The sequence below is a fragment of the Elephantulus edwardii genome, unplaced genomic scaffold (genome assembly GCF_000299155.1).
Source record: "Elephantulus edwardii isolate Elephantulus edwardi_28Jun2011 unplaced genomic scaffold, EleEdw1.0 scaffold00097, whole genome shotgun sequence".
In the NCBI taxonomy this organism is placed as follows: domain Eukaryota; kingdom Metazoa; phylum Chordata; class Mammalia; order Macroscelidea; family Macroscelididae; genus Elephantulus; species Elephantulus edwardii.
In genome coordinates this window covers 8,696,227-8,713,023 of record NW_006399847.1, presented here as the reverse complement: position 1 = coordinate 8,713,023, position 16,797 = coordinate 8,696,227, and the positions used below count along the sequence as shown (strand labels likewise).

Sequence of the window (16,797 nt, the reverse complement as noted above, 5' to 3'; positions counted from 1 at the left end):
TACTATGTAGCACTCAGGAGCAACAATTTAGAAAACTACTACATAACTTAGGAGAGACTGGAGACCATGATGCTGAGTGAACTCAGTTCCATAAAGACAAATACTGTGTAAGACCATTAAAGTAAAAATAGGAAAACCAGTAAAACATATTTGGGGATCAAAGGAGGGAAGGTATGCAAAAGATCAAATCGATTACATCTGTGGAAAGAATAGCTGGAGAAGCTCAGTATCAGCTGTGAAAATTAGGCCAGGTGCTGACTGTAGAACAGACCACCAACTACTCATATACAAGATCAAGCTGAAGCTAAGGAAAATTAAATCAAATCAACAGGAACCAAAATACGACCTAGAGTCTATCCTACCAGAATTTCAGAACAATCTCAGGAACAGGTTTGAAGCCTTGAACACTAATGAACGAAGACCAAATGAGTTGTGGGAGGATATCAAGAGTATCATCCAGGAAGAGGGCAAAAGGTCACTACAAAGACAGAAGAGGAAGAAAAGACCAATATGGATGTAAGAAGAGACTCTGAATATTACACTAGAGTGCCAAGAAGCCAAAGCACAGGGAAGAATTCAAGATATTAAAGAGCTGAACAGAAGATTTCAAAGGTAACGTGGGAAGACAAAGCAAAATATTACAATGAAACGTGCAAGGAGCTAGAGTCAGAAAATCAAACGGGCTGAACTCAGCATTTCTTAAGCTCAAGAAACTGAAGATCAAATTCAAACCTCGAGTTGCTATACTTAAGGATGCTTTGGGCAGAATATTAAATGATCCAGGAAGTATTAAAAGAAGATGGAAAGAGTATACAGAGTCACTGTACTGAAAGGAATTAGCAGACACAGAAGAATTTAATGAAACAACATATGAGCAAGAGCCTATGAAGGAAGAAGTTCAAGTTGCTTTGAAGGAGTTGGCAAAAAAATAAGACCCCAGGAACAGATACTATACCAACTGACATATTTCGACTAACAGATGTTGCCCTGGATGTGCTCAGCAAGCTGTGCCAAGAAATCTGGAGATCAACCATTTGGCCAACTGACTGGAAGAGATCTATATTTGTTCACATTCCAAAGAAGGGTGACCCAACAGAGTGTGGAAATTATAAAAAAAAAAATCAGTGATATTATATGCAAGCAAGATTCTGCTGAAGATTATCCCAAAATGGCTGGAACAACACATCAACAGAGAACTGCCAGAAGTCTAGGCTGGGTTTAGAAGGGTTCATGGTACTAGGGATATTGTAGCTGATATTAGACGGATCTTTGCTGAAAGCAGGGAATACCAGAGGAATGTCTAACTGTGTTTCATTGATTATGCAAAGGCATTTGACTGTGTGAATCACAACAAACTGTGGCTGACTCTGAGAAGAATGGGAATCCCAGAACATTTGATCATGCTAAGGAGAAATCTATATTTGGACCAGGAGGCAGTCATCAGAACAGAGCAAGGAAACACTGCATGGTTCAAAATTGGGAAGGGTGTATGTCAGGGATGTGTTCTATGGCCATATCTTTTCAAGCTATATGCAGAACAGATTATCCGGGAGGCTAGGCTGTATGAGGAGAAGTGTGGTGTCAGGATTGGTGGAAGATTAATCAACAATCTGCATTATGCAGATGACACAACCCTGATTGCTGAAACTGAATAGGACCTGAAGCACTTGCTGCGGAAGGTCAAGGACTGCAGCCTTCAATATGGATCGAGACTCAATGTCAAGAAGACAAAGATTCTCACCACTAGGCCAATTGGCAGCATCACCATGGATGGTGAAGAGATTGAAATAGTTAATAGCTTTAGTTTGCTTGGCTCCACAGTCAACACTCTTGGCACCAGCAGCCAGGAAATTAAAAGACGTATTGTGATGGGAAAGTCTGTTGTTAGGGATCTCGTCAGAGTATGGAAGAGCAATTGTGTCACTCTGGGGACTAAGGTGCACCTGATACAGGCCATAGTCTTTGCAATCACTTGATATGCATGAGAGCTGGACAATGAATAGGGAGGATAAAAGGAGAATTGATGCCTTTGAGCTGTCATGCTGGAAAATAGTATTGAATATACCATGGACTGTTAAGCATAGACCAGGTTCATCTTGGAGAGGGTTAAACTGGGCTGCTCCTTGGAGGCAAGGATTCATCTGACATACTTTGGACATGTTGCAAGGAACCACCAGTCCTTGGAGAGAGATATCATGCTTGGGAGAGTGGAGGGACAGCGCAGGAGAGAAAGACCGTCTATAAAGTGGATTGACTCAGTCACTGGAATAATGGGGGTGAGTGTGTCAGAGATGATGAGATTGGCACAAGACAGAGCAGGGTTTAGGGCTGTTGTACATAGGGTCACTATGAGTTGCAGGTGACTTGATGGCACATAACACCAATAACAACAAGGAGGGAAGGGGTGGGATCAGAGGGGTGAGGATGGGTAAGGGTGAAACCACAGGGTTGCACAGTGGGTGGAAGGAGGGATGAAGGAAATGGGAAGGATCCAGAGGGAATCTGAAAAGATCAGGTAATGATGGGCAAGTTCCAATGGTGATTGATTTTATAACCAATGAAGAAGTTTATCTTTTGCTTTTTGAAGAGACAAGAGAACTTGGGGTGGGAGGGAAGGGGAAAAAGTGCAACAATGAATGAATGGAAATCCAAAATCTCTGTAAATGTTCACGAAAATTAATAAAATGAAATTTAAAATAAATGAAAACAACTGATTTAAAAATATCATAATGAATGAGAATTGTATGAAACATAATACGAATGAATCATAATGTGAAACACAATGTATATGAACTTTGGGAACAAACCAATAGAAAATAAATTTTTTAAAAAAGAATAAAGATTACTTTTAAAAGGAAAAAATAATAAATCAACAACCTGTGGTTTGCAGAAGACACAATTTTTCTTGTTGAAAGTGAGGAGGATTTGAAACACTGCTGAGGATCAAATGTTATAGCTTTCAGTATGGATTGCATTTCAATATCAAAAAGACAAAATTCTCACCATTGGGCCAATAGGAAAAACAATCACAATAGATGGAGAAAAGATTGAAATTGTCAACAATTTCACCTTATCTGATTTTGTTTATTGACCCACAATCAATATCCTTGGCACCAATAGTTAAGAGAGGCTATACTTTGCATTGGCTCACCAGTGGGCCATGAGAGCAATGATGGTCAATCTCCTTTAATCTGGAAGGAGATCACAGGCTCTCCACAAAACAATGAAAGGGATAAATTTATTTGAAGAGGATCCATAACTTAACAATGTTCAGTCTTCAATCCACTGGCTCATCTCCATTAAGTAACTCCTCCTTTCATGTTCATTTCCCTTGGCTATATTTGTTGTGTTCCAAATAAAGCCCTGCAAACCATAAAATCATACCCGCTACCATGGCACTAAGGCATAGAACTCAAGAGAAAAGGATTTTTTTCAGATTCAAGAGAAAGAACTTCCCCAGAGAGCTGGCATCTTGGATTTGGAATTCTAGCCTTCTAAAAGAAAAGAATCCCCATGGTATAATGGTTAAGGAGTGCACTTCTGCCAATGGAGATTGGTGGTATTAGCCCACCCTCTGAGGAAGAAAGATTGGTAATCTGCTCGCATAAAGATGAAAGCTTCAGATACACCATATGGTCAATTTAGAGCTCACTGGACTGCTGTGAAAAGAAATAGAATCAATGGCAGTGGATGAAACGCTGACAAAATAAATTATGTTACAGCATCATTAAAAAAATGAAAACAGGCTTGAAACGAATTGAAGATAAGAATTCTTGGGACAAAACTTTTAGGTGTTCTTTTTTATTTTCTTGATTGTTTTTGGATAAAATGCAACTTACATATTCTCGTTAACAATGGCAATTGATGGGACAAAATAATCTCTTCACTTTTGAGATGGGAGAAGACATACAAATATTGGTTTTAACCAGTGACATCACATAACATTTCTGTCAAAGTATACACTTTTAGAAAATAGATGGAAAATGCCTAAAAGGAAAGATGTTATCTTTAAATGTAAATGTGTGGTTTGTGTTTGTGTAGAAAACTGTTGAAAATTCTTAAAATAGTTTCATCCTATGCCATATTATTTAACTATGTGATGTATTTTTTGAAAACAGTTGGAAAACAATTGTCATAAAAGAGGAACTTCTTAATCCTGTATTATTCTTTTCAGTCAAGTAATACATCTGTGGAAAACAACTAAAATGTGCTTGAAAGAAAGAAGAGACATTTTAAATCTTATGTTAGTCTTCAATATGTGCAATATATAGAAAGCAGCTGAAAAAGGCATGACAGAAATGAGGAATATTAATTAGTACTCTTGAAAACTTATACCTAAACATAGTTTGATCATTAAAAGACAATAATGAAGGAATAAACATCTCTTGAGGCAGATCAGATCACAGTTACAAAATAACTGGTTTGGTTTTAAAGCTTTTGCTAAAAATATTTTACATCATTAAATGCATATTATTAGATGAACATGGAAAGCTAACTGGAGTGATTTAAATAAGAAGACTCAGAAACAGTTTGTAATAAGAATTGTTAAAAGTTCACTAGGTTTGGTGTTTTTCCCCCTAAGAAAGGCAGTTTGTGAGGTAGTTTGTACTGGACATATATTGTAAAGAAATATACATTCCAGCTTCTTCAAAGAGCTCTGACTCCAAGAATCATATCCCCAAGTGAGCTACTCAACAGAGGAATCTTTTTTGTGCAGAATGCAAGAGGGGGAAAATGAGCTATCTTTGGGGGATTTTTTTTCTGAATAACTTTTTGTATAACTTTCTTTATTATTTTCCTGGATGGTTGGAGTCCTTCCTTAACTGTATACCAAAAGTGCTTTGGATGGAGTGGGAGGGGAGATATTAAGAATAGAATTTAGAAAATCAGTATTTGATCCGTCTTTTGTTTGCAAATACACTTTCACAGATTCGTTACTGAACTATGTTAAAGTAAGTGTGAAAGTTCTTTCAATAGTTCAATGACAAGCATTTTAAAATTTTAATTATTGGGGTCTGCTTTTTTAATTTTTTTTGGGGGGGTCTGTTTATTCTTAAAAATGCAGCTTAGTTAAAAACAAAACAAAAGATTTCTAACCATGCAAGTATTAGGGTCTATTAAAACTCCTCTCCAGTCAGTTAACTTTGTGACTAAGAATTCAAGTGAAGCTATTGGTATTAATAAATGGCCTTCCACATTTTATAGGTATTTTAAAGTTGTCACACATTTTTAGTAAACTGAAGTGACTCCTTCAAGGCATTACTCCAGAAAAGTCTGTGACATAAAAAAAAGAGTGAGGAAAAAATTAAAACTTTACAGACTATGTGTGAGCTGTATCTTTAAAATTGGCATAAATCGTAAAACCTTTAAGGCTTCTGTGTAGTTTCTAATGCATTTTTAGTAAAACAAAGTAAATTTGTGACTTTTCCATATACACATAAACAGATTTATTTATTATAATGAAGGCAATTAGAAAAATTAGCTTTAGATTTCAAATACATATGAAGTGTAAAGTAGCTATTAGAATCATCCCCCTATGGGTGGACAAAGATTGCTGTCATCCTATTTCATATTTCCACTCAGCACATTCATAAATTCATGTTTATTGCATTTGGGAGTACATTCTGTAGCTATTGTTTAAACTTAAAAAAATGATAAACATTTTTTTCTGATTCCAAATGCTTTGCTTAAACTCATAATATCACTTAAATTGAAAACGGACAAGTTGTAGGAATGCATCTAAACTGAAAAAGACATTTTGCTTTCAATATTTCTGTTATAAGGAAAAGCAAATCAAGGGTATCAAACACATCAAAGAGTAGATTTTAGTTTTCTTAGAAAATATGAACAAATACTAATGGGCAGGAATATAATAACCTACATGTTGAATATAAGTCATGTTTTGAATAGACAGCCAGTATTACACAGGACATGAAAGACTTCTTCTACATACAGATTTAGATTACATCATATTATGTATTGAGATATGATGAGTATACAAATGAAAATGTTTTCTGATTTGTTAACAATTTTTTTTAATTGATAAATGAGAAAGAGAGGGAGAATCATTTGGGTCTTAAATTTACTCTTTAAAATGCCTGTAAATTCATAGAAATCTCAATGTAAGCATTTCAATCTACAGAACATCCCAGGGACAAAAAGCCTGTTCCCATTTCATTAAGGATTATTTCTGCAGTCCCACGGAGAGCTGTCTAATCCCTGAGCTCATTTTAGATGTCTCTAAATTAGAATAGCAAGGGACTGTATATTCTATCCAGTTGAAGGTCTGGAAAATGACTCTACAGAATCTTGATAATAAGAAGGTTTCCACCTTACTAAACATTTCCTTGATTTTAAAGCTGGATGCCAGTCTGGGGTGCTTGACCATGTCTGTGCCTAATGAATAACAGCAAAATCTGCTTTAAGTGTTTATCATTTGGGTATACCTACACTTTTTAGTATTCTTAGATTTTTTTTCAAAAGACAAGGTCAGTATTTTTTAAATGGTGGCAAATTTTAGTTGTGGAAATATACAAAGTAGTTATGTATGATGAGAAAAAAAAAACTCTGCCTGGCACGTGAACAGACATTCTCTGAGCACCATATTCATAAGGAAAAACTGGCCTTGTGACTGAGCACTAGAAAAGTTATGAAAGCAGAGGACACCTTTTGTCAAACTATGTTCTCTGTGGAGATACAATATTCATTTAAACAGCCAATGACAGAGAAATGTCCATTTGCAGTAGAATGTTGTTACAATATAGTATGAAGTACACAGATAACAGTGCTTTCTAAACTCTAAAACGTCCTCCTCTTCCAAGTCAGGAGTGAATCAAGAGCGTAAATACTGTATATTTAATTTAGGAAATGAAATTCCATCAGGAAATCTTTCTGAGGAAAAACTATGGAGATTGTGAGTATTCTTGCTCAATAAAAAGTCAATACAAGTATATATGTATTAGTAAAAGGTCTCATTCATCTCTTGTATTTGGTAGCATTGGCTACATAAAAAGTGTCTCTCATCTCTAGGTATTCTCCAAGTTTATTTCTTCTTTAATGATAAGTTAGATATTATTAACGTTCCCTGTTTTGCCTTGGACTTCTTTTTGGATGGATCACATTCTGTTTCCCTTAATTTTCCAAGGAATCAGTACAAAAAAAGCTTCAGCTCAAGTGGTTCACCAGCTTCTCTTCTATGGTTCACATCGAGGATGCAGGAGGCAGTACAACTTGGGCCTAAACAGATCAAGAGGATGACAGGAATGGACTAATCAATAGCTTTTCTCCACCTTCTGACTGAAATGTCCACTTTGAGAACACTTCAAAAACTTGACTGGGGTTTAATCACCCACTCAGCTTGAGGATTTACATGATATACATCCAATATATAAGCATCTGGATCCAAGCAATGCTGTCCTGAAAGAGAAAAATCAGTTAATATTCTCAAGTGTGCAGTTTTCTCTTTGTATATGTATGTATGTGTGTAAGGTTCAGTCGAGGGCAATATAATTCTTTTAAGTTGATACATCTAAAAATTTCTTAGTGAAGACTTTTTTATTTTTATTTATTTTATTTTTTTTTTTAGTTACTTCTTTTTTTAAGTATAGGAAATTCTGAATGCAAATTTCATGTGAAACTTTCGAGAGACATGCAATTTATAGGCAAATTACTTATAATTACACCACTTAAAAAATACAGAAAGAACTTGATTCAGTGAAGTGGATTGTCTGTATGCCAGCAGACGTGACTCAATATTTTTACAGATAGAAAACTGACCAGGAATAGAGACGATTCAATTGAGTTTGGGCTAGGAATGGCCTTTACTTTTCTATGGAGGTAGTATTCACGAGCAAAAGATTCAGAAGGGGTAATGAGAATATCATTCTATGGGGTAATGACAGATTTGTACCATCTCACACAGATGACATGTTTGAAGTGTTTGCCAATGTTCAACAGAACTATTAAGATTTGCTGGCTTACTTGAGTCATTCATTCATCAATTTATTGAGCACTATAACATGCCAGATAGTATTCTAGGGACCAGGAATATGGCAATGCCGCAGGAAGCCAAACACACTTGCCCTAAAGGAGCTTACATTTTAATAGCAGGGAAAAAGTAATAGTAAATAACAAGTATAAAAGAAGTCACATAGTGAAAAGAATATGAGGAAGGCTATCAGGGACTGCACACGGGCAGTTTGGGTTTAGGGTTCAAGTTCGAAGAAAGTAATCAAGGAAGGTTCCAATGAGAAGATGAAACCTATGAGAGCTGGACTCAGCAGAACTGCCTTATTTTCAGAAGTCTTGTATGTTGTCTGCCTTTGATGGGGTAGAATGATACTGCTTTTCTAGTCCTCTTTAAGAATAGAAAAGACTGTCATTTCCCCTCTCTCATAGATTTCTACCTAACACAGAATCAGGACTTCATAAATTTTACTTTATCAGCAAAGATCAAAGGAGGTGATGAGTGAGAATATATGAGGGGAGGACATTCTGGAGAAAGGAAGATCCCAGACAAAGGGTCTAGACAAAAAGTATACCTTGTGATTAGACACATGAGTTGGTTGTTCACTGGGAAAGTTGGAAATCTAATCTTGAGTGACAGCAGCATACACATAAATTTTTTTTTTTATTATTCCTTCACTCCTGCAAGTTGTAGCTAAACAAATAAAAATACTAGGGTGGTACACTCTCTTATTATGTACTGTCAAGTTGAAACTGATCTATAGCTGATCCTCCAGAAAGTTTTAAGAGGCAGTAAATTGCATGGGAGAAGATTTCTCATCTTTCTCCCATGTAGCAACTGGTGGATTCAAACTGCATGCCTTCAGGTTGGCAACACAGCTTATTATTACTAGGCGTACACACACACACACACACACACACACACACACACACACACGCAGAATAGTGGCTCTTTTCCTCAAAGTTTGACTTCTTTAGGCTATTGTCTTTAATCTGATCCACCTGCCCCAACTCTGCCCTGCCTGTAAGCACCTGACATGCCTACATCATCAACAACTGCTTGAGCCATTTCTTCCCCATGTAAATAGGGCATGTTAGTCAATCCACAAGAGGATTAGCTTGACATTAAACTGAACATATTCAGTGACAAAAAGTAGGAATCTCACCACCAGGGAGACAGGGGAAGCAGAGAAAGCATTCTTCTGGACCAGAGGTTGCTGCACCAGTGATAGAATCTTGCTGTTAACAGAGAAGCTCTCTGGACTCAGAGATTCTATCTTGCTATTAAACTAGAAGTTCTCTGGGTTGTTTCTTGTTGTTAACCTAGGTTATAGCCTACTTATGTCCCTAATAAATCCCAGATCTGAGTTTGGTCCTGTGAAGTGTTAGCAGTCACTGCAATGGATTTTGGATTCAGGAGTGTGTGAGGACATTCCTGAGTAATGCAGGTTATTGATGAATTTTCCACCAATACTGATGCCACATTCTTCCTCGTACAGCCCAGTATCTCGGATGATGTGTTCTGCATACAGATTGAAACGGTATGAAGACAGAATACATCCTTGGCAGATGCCCGTTGCAATTTTGAACCATGTAGTGTCTCTCCTTGCTCTGTTCTGACAACTGCCTCCTGTTACAAGTATAGGTTTTGCATAAGCACGATCAAATGTTCTGGGATTTCCATTCTTCTCAGAGTTAGCCATGGATTGTTATGATCCACAAAGTCAAAAGCCTTGGCATAGTCAATGAAGCACAGATAGACATTCCTCTTGTATTCCCTGCTTTCAGGCAAGATCCATCTAACATTAGCTATAATATTCCTACTACCATGAACTCTTCTAACTCCAGCCTGTACATCTGTCAGTTCTCTGTTGACATGTTGCTCCAATTGTTTTTGGATCATTTTCAGCATAATCTTGCTTGCGTGTGATATTAATGATATTGTTCGGTAATTTCCGCACTCTGTCAGGTCACTTTTCTCTCGAATGGGAACAAATATCAATCTCTTCCAGTTAGTTGGCCAGCTGGCTGTCCTCCAGATTTTTTGGCACAACTTAGTGAGCCTCATTAAATTTTCTAAATATTGCTGAAAAATCATGAATTGTTCTCAAGTAAGATTTTAAAGTCAGAAATTTACTGACTTTGCACTTTTCCAAAGAAACTGAAAAATGTATCTTTATAAAAGTAGCAAATATCTTTAAATCATTATTATTTCTTCTGAAGAATTAAAGCATCTAGGTGTAAAAATTTTTCAATAACACTTACCTATATTTCCTCCAATTTCATATAATCTTTGGTTTTGGATCGTAACATCTTCTGATGAACCGTGACTAAAACAAGAAAGCAGATAGAATTTTTCTTAGTCTATTTTTATGATTCGAGTTAAATCTGTGGATACAATAACTATGTTGTTTTTTTAGGTGCAATTGAGATGATGATGGTACAAGATAGGGCAAAGTTGCACGGACAAACAGAGGAGGGAGTTAAGCACCAAATAGAATTTTGATTAAGTAGGCAAAACATGTTGCCAATTTACAACGTTAAATGGCAATATACTACAGTTATTACTAGTTAAGAGAACAGATAGGGAAAGATCTTTTTAAGATGGCGATATAAGATGTAGTTAGCAAGCAATTCCTGAATATATTTTTAATAGAAACATCTTTCCACAAAAATTGTAAGTCATTTTTGTAACACATGTAACTCTCTAACTCTAACCAAATTTCTAAATGGCTAAGGTATATTTAATATTTCTGGCAAACACTGTTGCTCAAAGGCAATTCTTTCTTAGTCTTCCTTATTCATTGTCCAGTTTTTGCATGTGGATGGAGTGATTGAAAGTACCATGGCTTGCCAAAAGAACAAACAAAGTTGTCTTTGAAGAAGTGTGTACAGATTCTCTTTAGAAACAAGGATGATAATACATTGTCTCACATACTTCAGGTATAATATTAGAAGAAATAGTCCTAAAAGACAACCTGGTAAAGTTCAGAGTCAGTAGAAAAGAGAAAGATACTCAGCAAGATGGATTTACACAATAGCTGTAACAATGGAGTTGATCTTTTCCTTCACTATGAGTTGGAGCCAAATTGATGATATCTAACAATAAAAACAAATATTTGTTGTCTAGTTATAACTATTGTAGTATTGCAGGTAGGCAGGCCAGCTTCAGAAATGAATGTTTTTGTATGTCTGCAGGGTTTTTATTGGCCTCAGTCTACTCTCTTCTATCTCTTTTTTGTAAGTTATAATATATCAGGAAAAAAATACATACAACTTAATGAAATTTAACTAAGGGAAAATCATATAACTAACTCCCAAGTTTAGAAAAGTTGTTTGAAGTACTTTCTACATGCCATGCCTTCCTAGTCATGATCTCTTTTATCCCTACCAGAAAATAACTCTTGATTCTAACAACATAGATTATTTTTACCAGCTACTCCTGGTGGTTTAGTGGTAAAAAATTCTCCTGCAGATGCAAAGACATATGGTTTGAATCCACCACTCTAAAACATTACTACAGTCAGGATACAGACTGATAAAATATAATCTTATTCAGGCTGGCTAAATGGTGTGTGTATATGAAGATGGTGTATTCATCATAGTTGAGATGCTAAAACAGTTCCCACTCTGCAATGGCTCTCCCTGTTGTTTCTGAACAATACTGATCTTCCTATGATGAACTCTCTGTTCACCTCCACACTCACCTTTTTCTCCCACCCCATGTCTCAAAAAAGTTTTTAGAAGTACTCAAGCCCCATTTTTAGAAGTACGTTCTGCAAATTATGCCTTCTTAGACACTATCTCTTCTAGCCCTACCAGAAAACCATTCTTTTTGGTCATTCCATGTCTGGTAACAACTAACTTGTTTTCTAGTTGTATAAGTTTTTCATTGAAAAATGTTATTTAAATGGTATCATATAGTGTGTTTTTGGTTTTCTTTCAGCTCAACATAGCTGCTTCTTTGTAATATACTAAAAAGGGTTTTTTTAAGGATATTCAACAGAGGTTTAACAGGAGGTGATCAAACTGTACTTACTCTCCAAGCCATAGATTTAAGTAATACTTCCAATCTTTAAAAAGCTATTTTGATGATTGTTTGTCATTGAATAAAACTGTCTAAATAAAAATTATCAGGTTTATGATTTTTCTTTTGATTTACTATGGATGTGTAAAGAGAATTTTAAGACAATTCCATAAATGGAAGAAGATACCATGCCCATGAATAGAAATTTTTAACAATACCAAACAATCTATCTATGGGCTCAAAGCTCTAATTCAGATCCTGACACCATTCTTCAAAGAGATGGGAAAAATAACCACCAACTTTATATAAAAAGGAAAAATATCCTTGACAAACAAAGCTCTACTGAAGAAGAAAAAGTCAGAAGCCTTATAATTCCATTTCTCAACATCTACTATGTAGTTAGAGTAATCAAAAGTTGGACAGTGACAACAGATACAAAGACAAATTTAAGAGAATGTAGAAGTAAATCTATCCATCTGTGGTCAAATGATCTTTAGCAGCAGGTAAAACCAATTAAATAGGGGAAAGCGCTTCTTTCAACAATGGTTCTGGCTAGATTGGATATATATCTGCAGAAAACTTGAACAACATCCATACCTCACACTATATTTTTAAAAAGGAAAACTAACACAAAGTGAATCAAGAACTCTAAGCAAAAACAAAAACTGTAAAAATCATCAGAGCAAAAACAGGAACCCTGGACATGTCACAAGGCTTTGCCAAGAAATGTGGAGGAACAACTACCAGGCCAACTGACTGGAAGAAATCTATATTTGTTCCCATTCCAAAAAAAGTGACCCAACAGAATGTGGAAATTATCAAACAATATGACACTCAAGCAAGATACTGCTGAAGATTATCCAAAAATGACTGGAACAGTACATAGAGAACTACCAGAAGTGCATGCTTAGTTTAGAAAAGGCTGGGGACATCATAGCCAATGTCAGATGGATCTTGGCTGAAAGCTGAGAGTACCGGAAGAATTCCTACCTGTGTATAACTGACCCTGCAAAGAGATTTGACTGTGTGTAACATTTAAATTACGGCTAACCTTGAGGAGAATAGGAATCCCAGAGCACCTAATTGCGCTAAAGTAAAATCTGTACTTGGACCAAGAAGCAATCATCAGAACAGAGTAAGGAAATACTGCATGGTTCAAAATCAAGAAAGGAGTGGGTCAAGGATGTCTCCATATCTTTTCAATCTATATGTGGAACAGATTATTCAGGAAGCTGGACTTTATGAGAAAGAATGTGGCATCAGGATTGGAAGAAGACTCATCAACAACCTGTACTAGGCAGATGACACAACCTTGCTTTCCAAAACTGGAAAGAATCTAAATTGTTTGCTGCAGAAGGTACATGACTGCAGTCTCAAATATATACTGAAGCTCAACATAAAGAAAACAAAGATTCTTACCACTGGACCAAATAGTATGATAGGCCACTATGATAGATGGAGAAAACATTGAGATTGTTAACAGTTTCAGCTTACTTGGTTCTACAGTCAACACTCTTGTCACCAGCAGTCAGGAAATCGAAAGACAAATTGGAAAAATAGGAAAATCTGCTGTCAGAGATCTCTCCAGAGTACCAGAGATGTCAGTCTAGAGACTAAGGTGCAGCTGATTCATGCCAGGTCTTCACCACTATTTGCTAGGCATCAAAAAGGAGCTGGACATCGACTAAGGATTACAGAAGAATTGATGCCTTTGAGTTGTGGGGCTGGAGAACAGTGTTGGATCACTAAGAGTGCAGGCAACTTGATGGCATGTAATAACAACATGAAACACTGAAAAAAAAATGAAGATTTTGATGAAATACCATATAATATGGGTTAGTCTAGAGTACACTATGCTATATGACCTATGGCACTTATAAAAGGACAAATATTGTTTAATATCATAGTTATAACAAGCTACAGAAAGGTTTACATACAAAAAGAATCAATCTAATAAGGCTACCATGTAAGGAGAAGGAGAGGTAGAAAATTAATTGATAGACAAATGAACATTTATTAGGATAGATAAAGGGAAGGACAATGTGAAATGAATACACAATCAGGGATTATGAGTACTGTAATTACTGTTACGGAGCAAAATGTGCACGGATGGTTTACCATAAAAAGTGGGAAATATCCTTATGATCACAAGGATTATTCTTAGCACATTTAAAAGGAAACAGATGTTGTTAGGATCTGTCTAGTCAAGTATCACTCATAGTGACACTATGAGCAACAGACCTGAACCTTGTCCTATCCTGTGCCATCCTCATGATCTGTGACACATTTGAGACTATTGTTGCAATCACAGTGTCAATCCATCTCATTGGGAGTCTTCCTCTCCTTCACTGAACCTTCATTTTTTTCTCCAAGCATAATGACCCTTCCCAAGGAACAGTCTCTCCTAAGCAACATGCTCATAGTATTAGATATAAACTTTCACAATCTTTGCTTACAAGGAGCATTCTGGCTTCACTTTTTTCCAAGACATATCTGTTTTTTTGGCTACATGGGATATTCAGCACTCTTCTTCAACACCACACGTCATAGGCATCAATTCTTCTTCTTCTGTCATTCTTAGTCACTGTCCAGCTATCAGGTACATAGCAAGTGACTGAAAAAACTATGGCTTGAATAAGGTATATCTTAGTTTTCAAATCATTGCTCTTCAGTATTTTTAAGAGGTCTCTGACAGCAGACTTGCCCAATGATCTCCTGACTGCTGGTACTGAGGGTTTTGATTGTTGATCCAAGAAAGATTAAATAATTTAGAATTTCAAACCCTTTTCCATCTATCATATTGCCTAATGGTCCAGGGATGAGGACCTTTGTTTTCTTGATGCTGAGATATAGTCCATACCAAAGGCTGTTGTCCTTGATCTTCTACAGCAATTGTTTCAAGTTCTCCTCACTTTCAGCAAGCAAAGTTGTATCATCTGCATGACATAGTTTGTTGAGGAGTCTTTCTCTGATCCTGATGTCACATTCCTCTAATAAAGTCTCGCTTCTCAGATTATTTGCTCAGCATAAAGATTGAACAGGTAAGGAGAACGGATACAACACTTCCTCACTTTAAACCATGCTGTGTTCCCTTGTTCTGTTTGGACAACAGTTTCTTGTTCTAGGTATAGATTTCATATGAGCACAATTAAGTATTCTAGAATTCCCATTCTTACAAATGTTAGCCATAATTTGTTATGATTCACACAGTCAAATGCTTTTGCATAGTCAATAAAAACCAAGTAGACTTTTTCTGGTATTCTCTGCTTTCAGCCAGGATCCAACTGACATCAGCAGTGATATCCCTTTTGCATAGTCAATAAAAAACAAATAGACATTTTCTGTTATTCTCTGTTTTTAGCGAGGATCCAAGTGACATCATCAATGATATCCCTTGTCAACAGCCTTTCTTAAATCCTGCTTGAATTTCTGGAAATTCTCCATCAATGTACTGTTCTAGCCATTTTTTTTTAAATTATCTTCAGTGACATATTATTTGCATATGATACTCTTTGATAATTTCCACATTCTGTTGGATCACCTTCCTCAGGAATGGGCACAAATATGGATTTCTCCCAGTCAGTCAGCCAGGCAACTATCTTTCAAATTTCCTGGTGTAAACTAGTTAGCATGTCCAGGTCTGTACTTGTTAGCTGAAACATGTCAACTGGTATTCTATCAATTCCTGTGGGTTGATTTTTTGCCAATGCCTTCAATGCTGCTTGAGCTTTTTAATCTATTACCATTGGCTCTTGTCCATATGTACTTCCTGTAATTTGTCAATGCTGACCAATCCTTTTTGGAACAGTGACTTTGTGCTCTCTTTATTGCATAAAATTTACAGTGCATAATAACAAACAAGAATAAGCTGATGGAAAAATGTTAAAGCTCAGTGGTACACAGAATAGCGATATTCATAATAATCATTCACCTTGATATCTACAAAACCAGCTTGCTGTATTTTTAAGTCTAAATAGAGAAATAGTTAAAAACTCAGTTGATACTGAAAACCACAAAAAAGATACCTGATGAGAATACCATTTGTAGAAATTCTTTTGAGAAGCAACCTTTATAAGTAGATAATTCTGTAATCTACCAACTTCCTCTTATTTTGACTCTTACCCTAACAGTTAAATCCCCAAGGTTTCAGATTTTTCATAAAGGTCAAATTTTAAAATGCCTGAAAATCATTCATCTGATAAAAATTCACTTTTGTGCAAATGCCTTCATTCACTGTTACTCACCTGTTCTCATATTGAAATTTTGCCAATATATCTCTGGCTTTGGTTTGACTATTAAGTTGAATGGCCATGGATACCTTGGAGAGAAGTGGAGCGTGGACTCGAATGACTCCTTCAGGTACATCAGACTGCCAATGAGAAAAAAAAATTCCAAAGTATATTTTGTCAAATTTCCCTGAATCACATTACAATGACTGCATTTAAGGGACATCAATTAAAAAAGCTTGAAAATATACTTAACTAGAATAAAATATTGCTTCAATTTCCACTGGGAGATTAGCTGATGTCTATAGCTATTCTGAGACTTTACTATTGTTATATCCTAGGCTTTACAATAATTACTTACAGGCATAAGAAAGTAAAATTGAACCATGATAGAAATAGAATGTTTCTTTCCCTAAATTTCCTTATACAATGTCCTAAATAAGCCTGTTTTAAGCAGAATTAGGTATATTAAGATCAACCTTTTGAACATTTAAAGTATAAATTAAAAATATGACTTCTAACAAACACATGAAGAAATGCTCAAAATCCCTAGCCCTAAGAGAGATGCAAATTAAAACA

General features: G+C 36.0%; 1 protein-coding gene across 1 annotated transcript in view; it reads right to left on the bottom strand.

The window, feature by feature from the left end:
• Positions 1–7,310: 7,310 nt before the first annotated feature.
• ARHGAP28 (Rho GTPase activating protein 28) overlaps positions 7,311–16,797 on the bottom strand; it is a 326,300-nt gene continuing 316,813 nt past the window's right edge. Inside the window, 3 exon segments of the mRNA XM_006891409.1 lie at positions 7,311–7,416; positions 10,231–10,295; positions 16,237–16,361. Of these exon segments, the coding sequence (XP_006891471.1) occupies positions 7,322–7,416; positions 10,231–10,295; positions 16,237–16,361 (285 nt within the window). The 3' untranslated portion in view covers positions 7,311–7,321.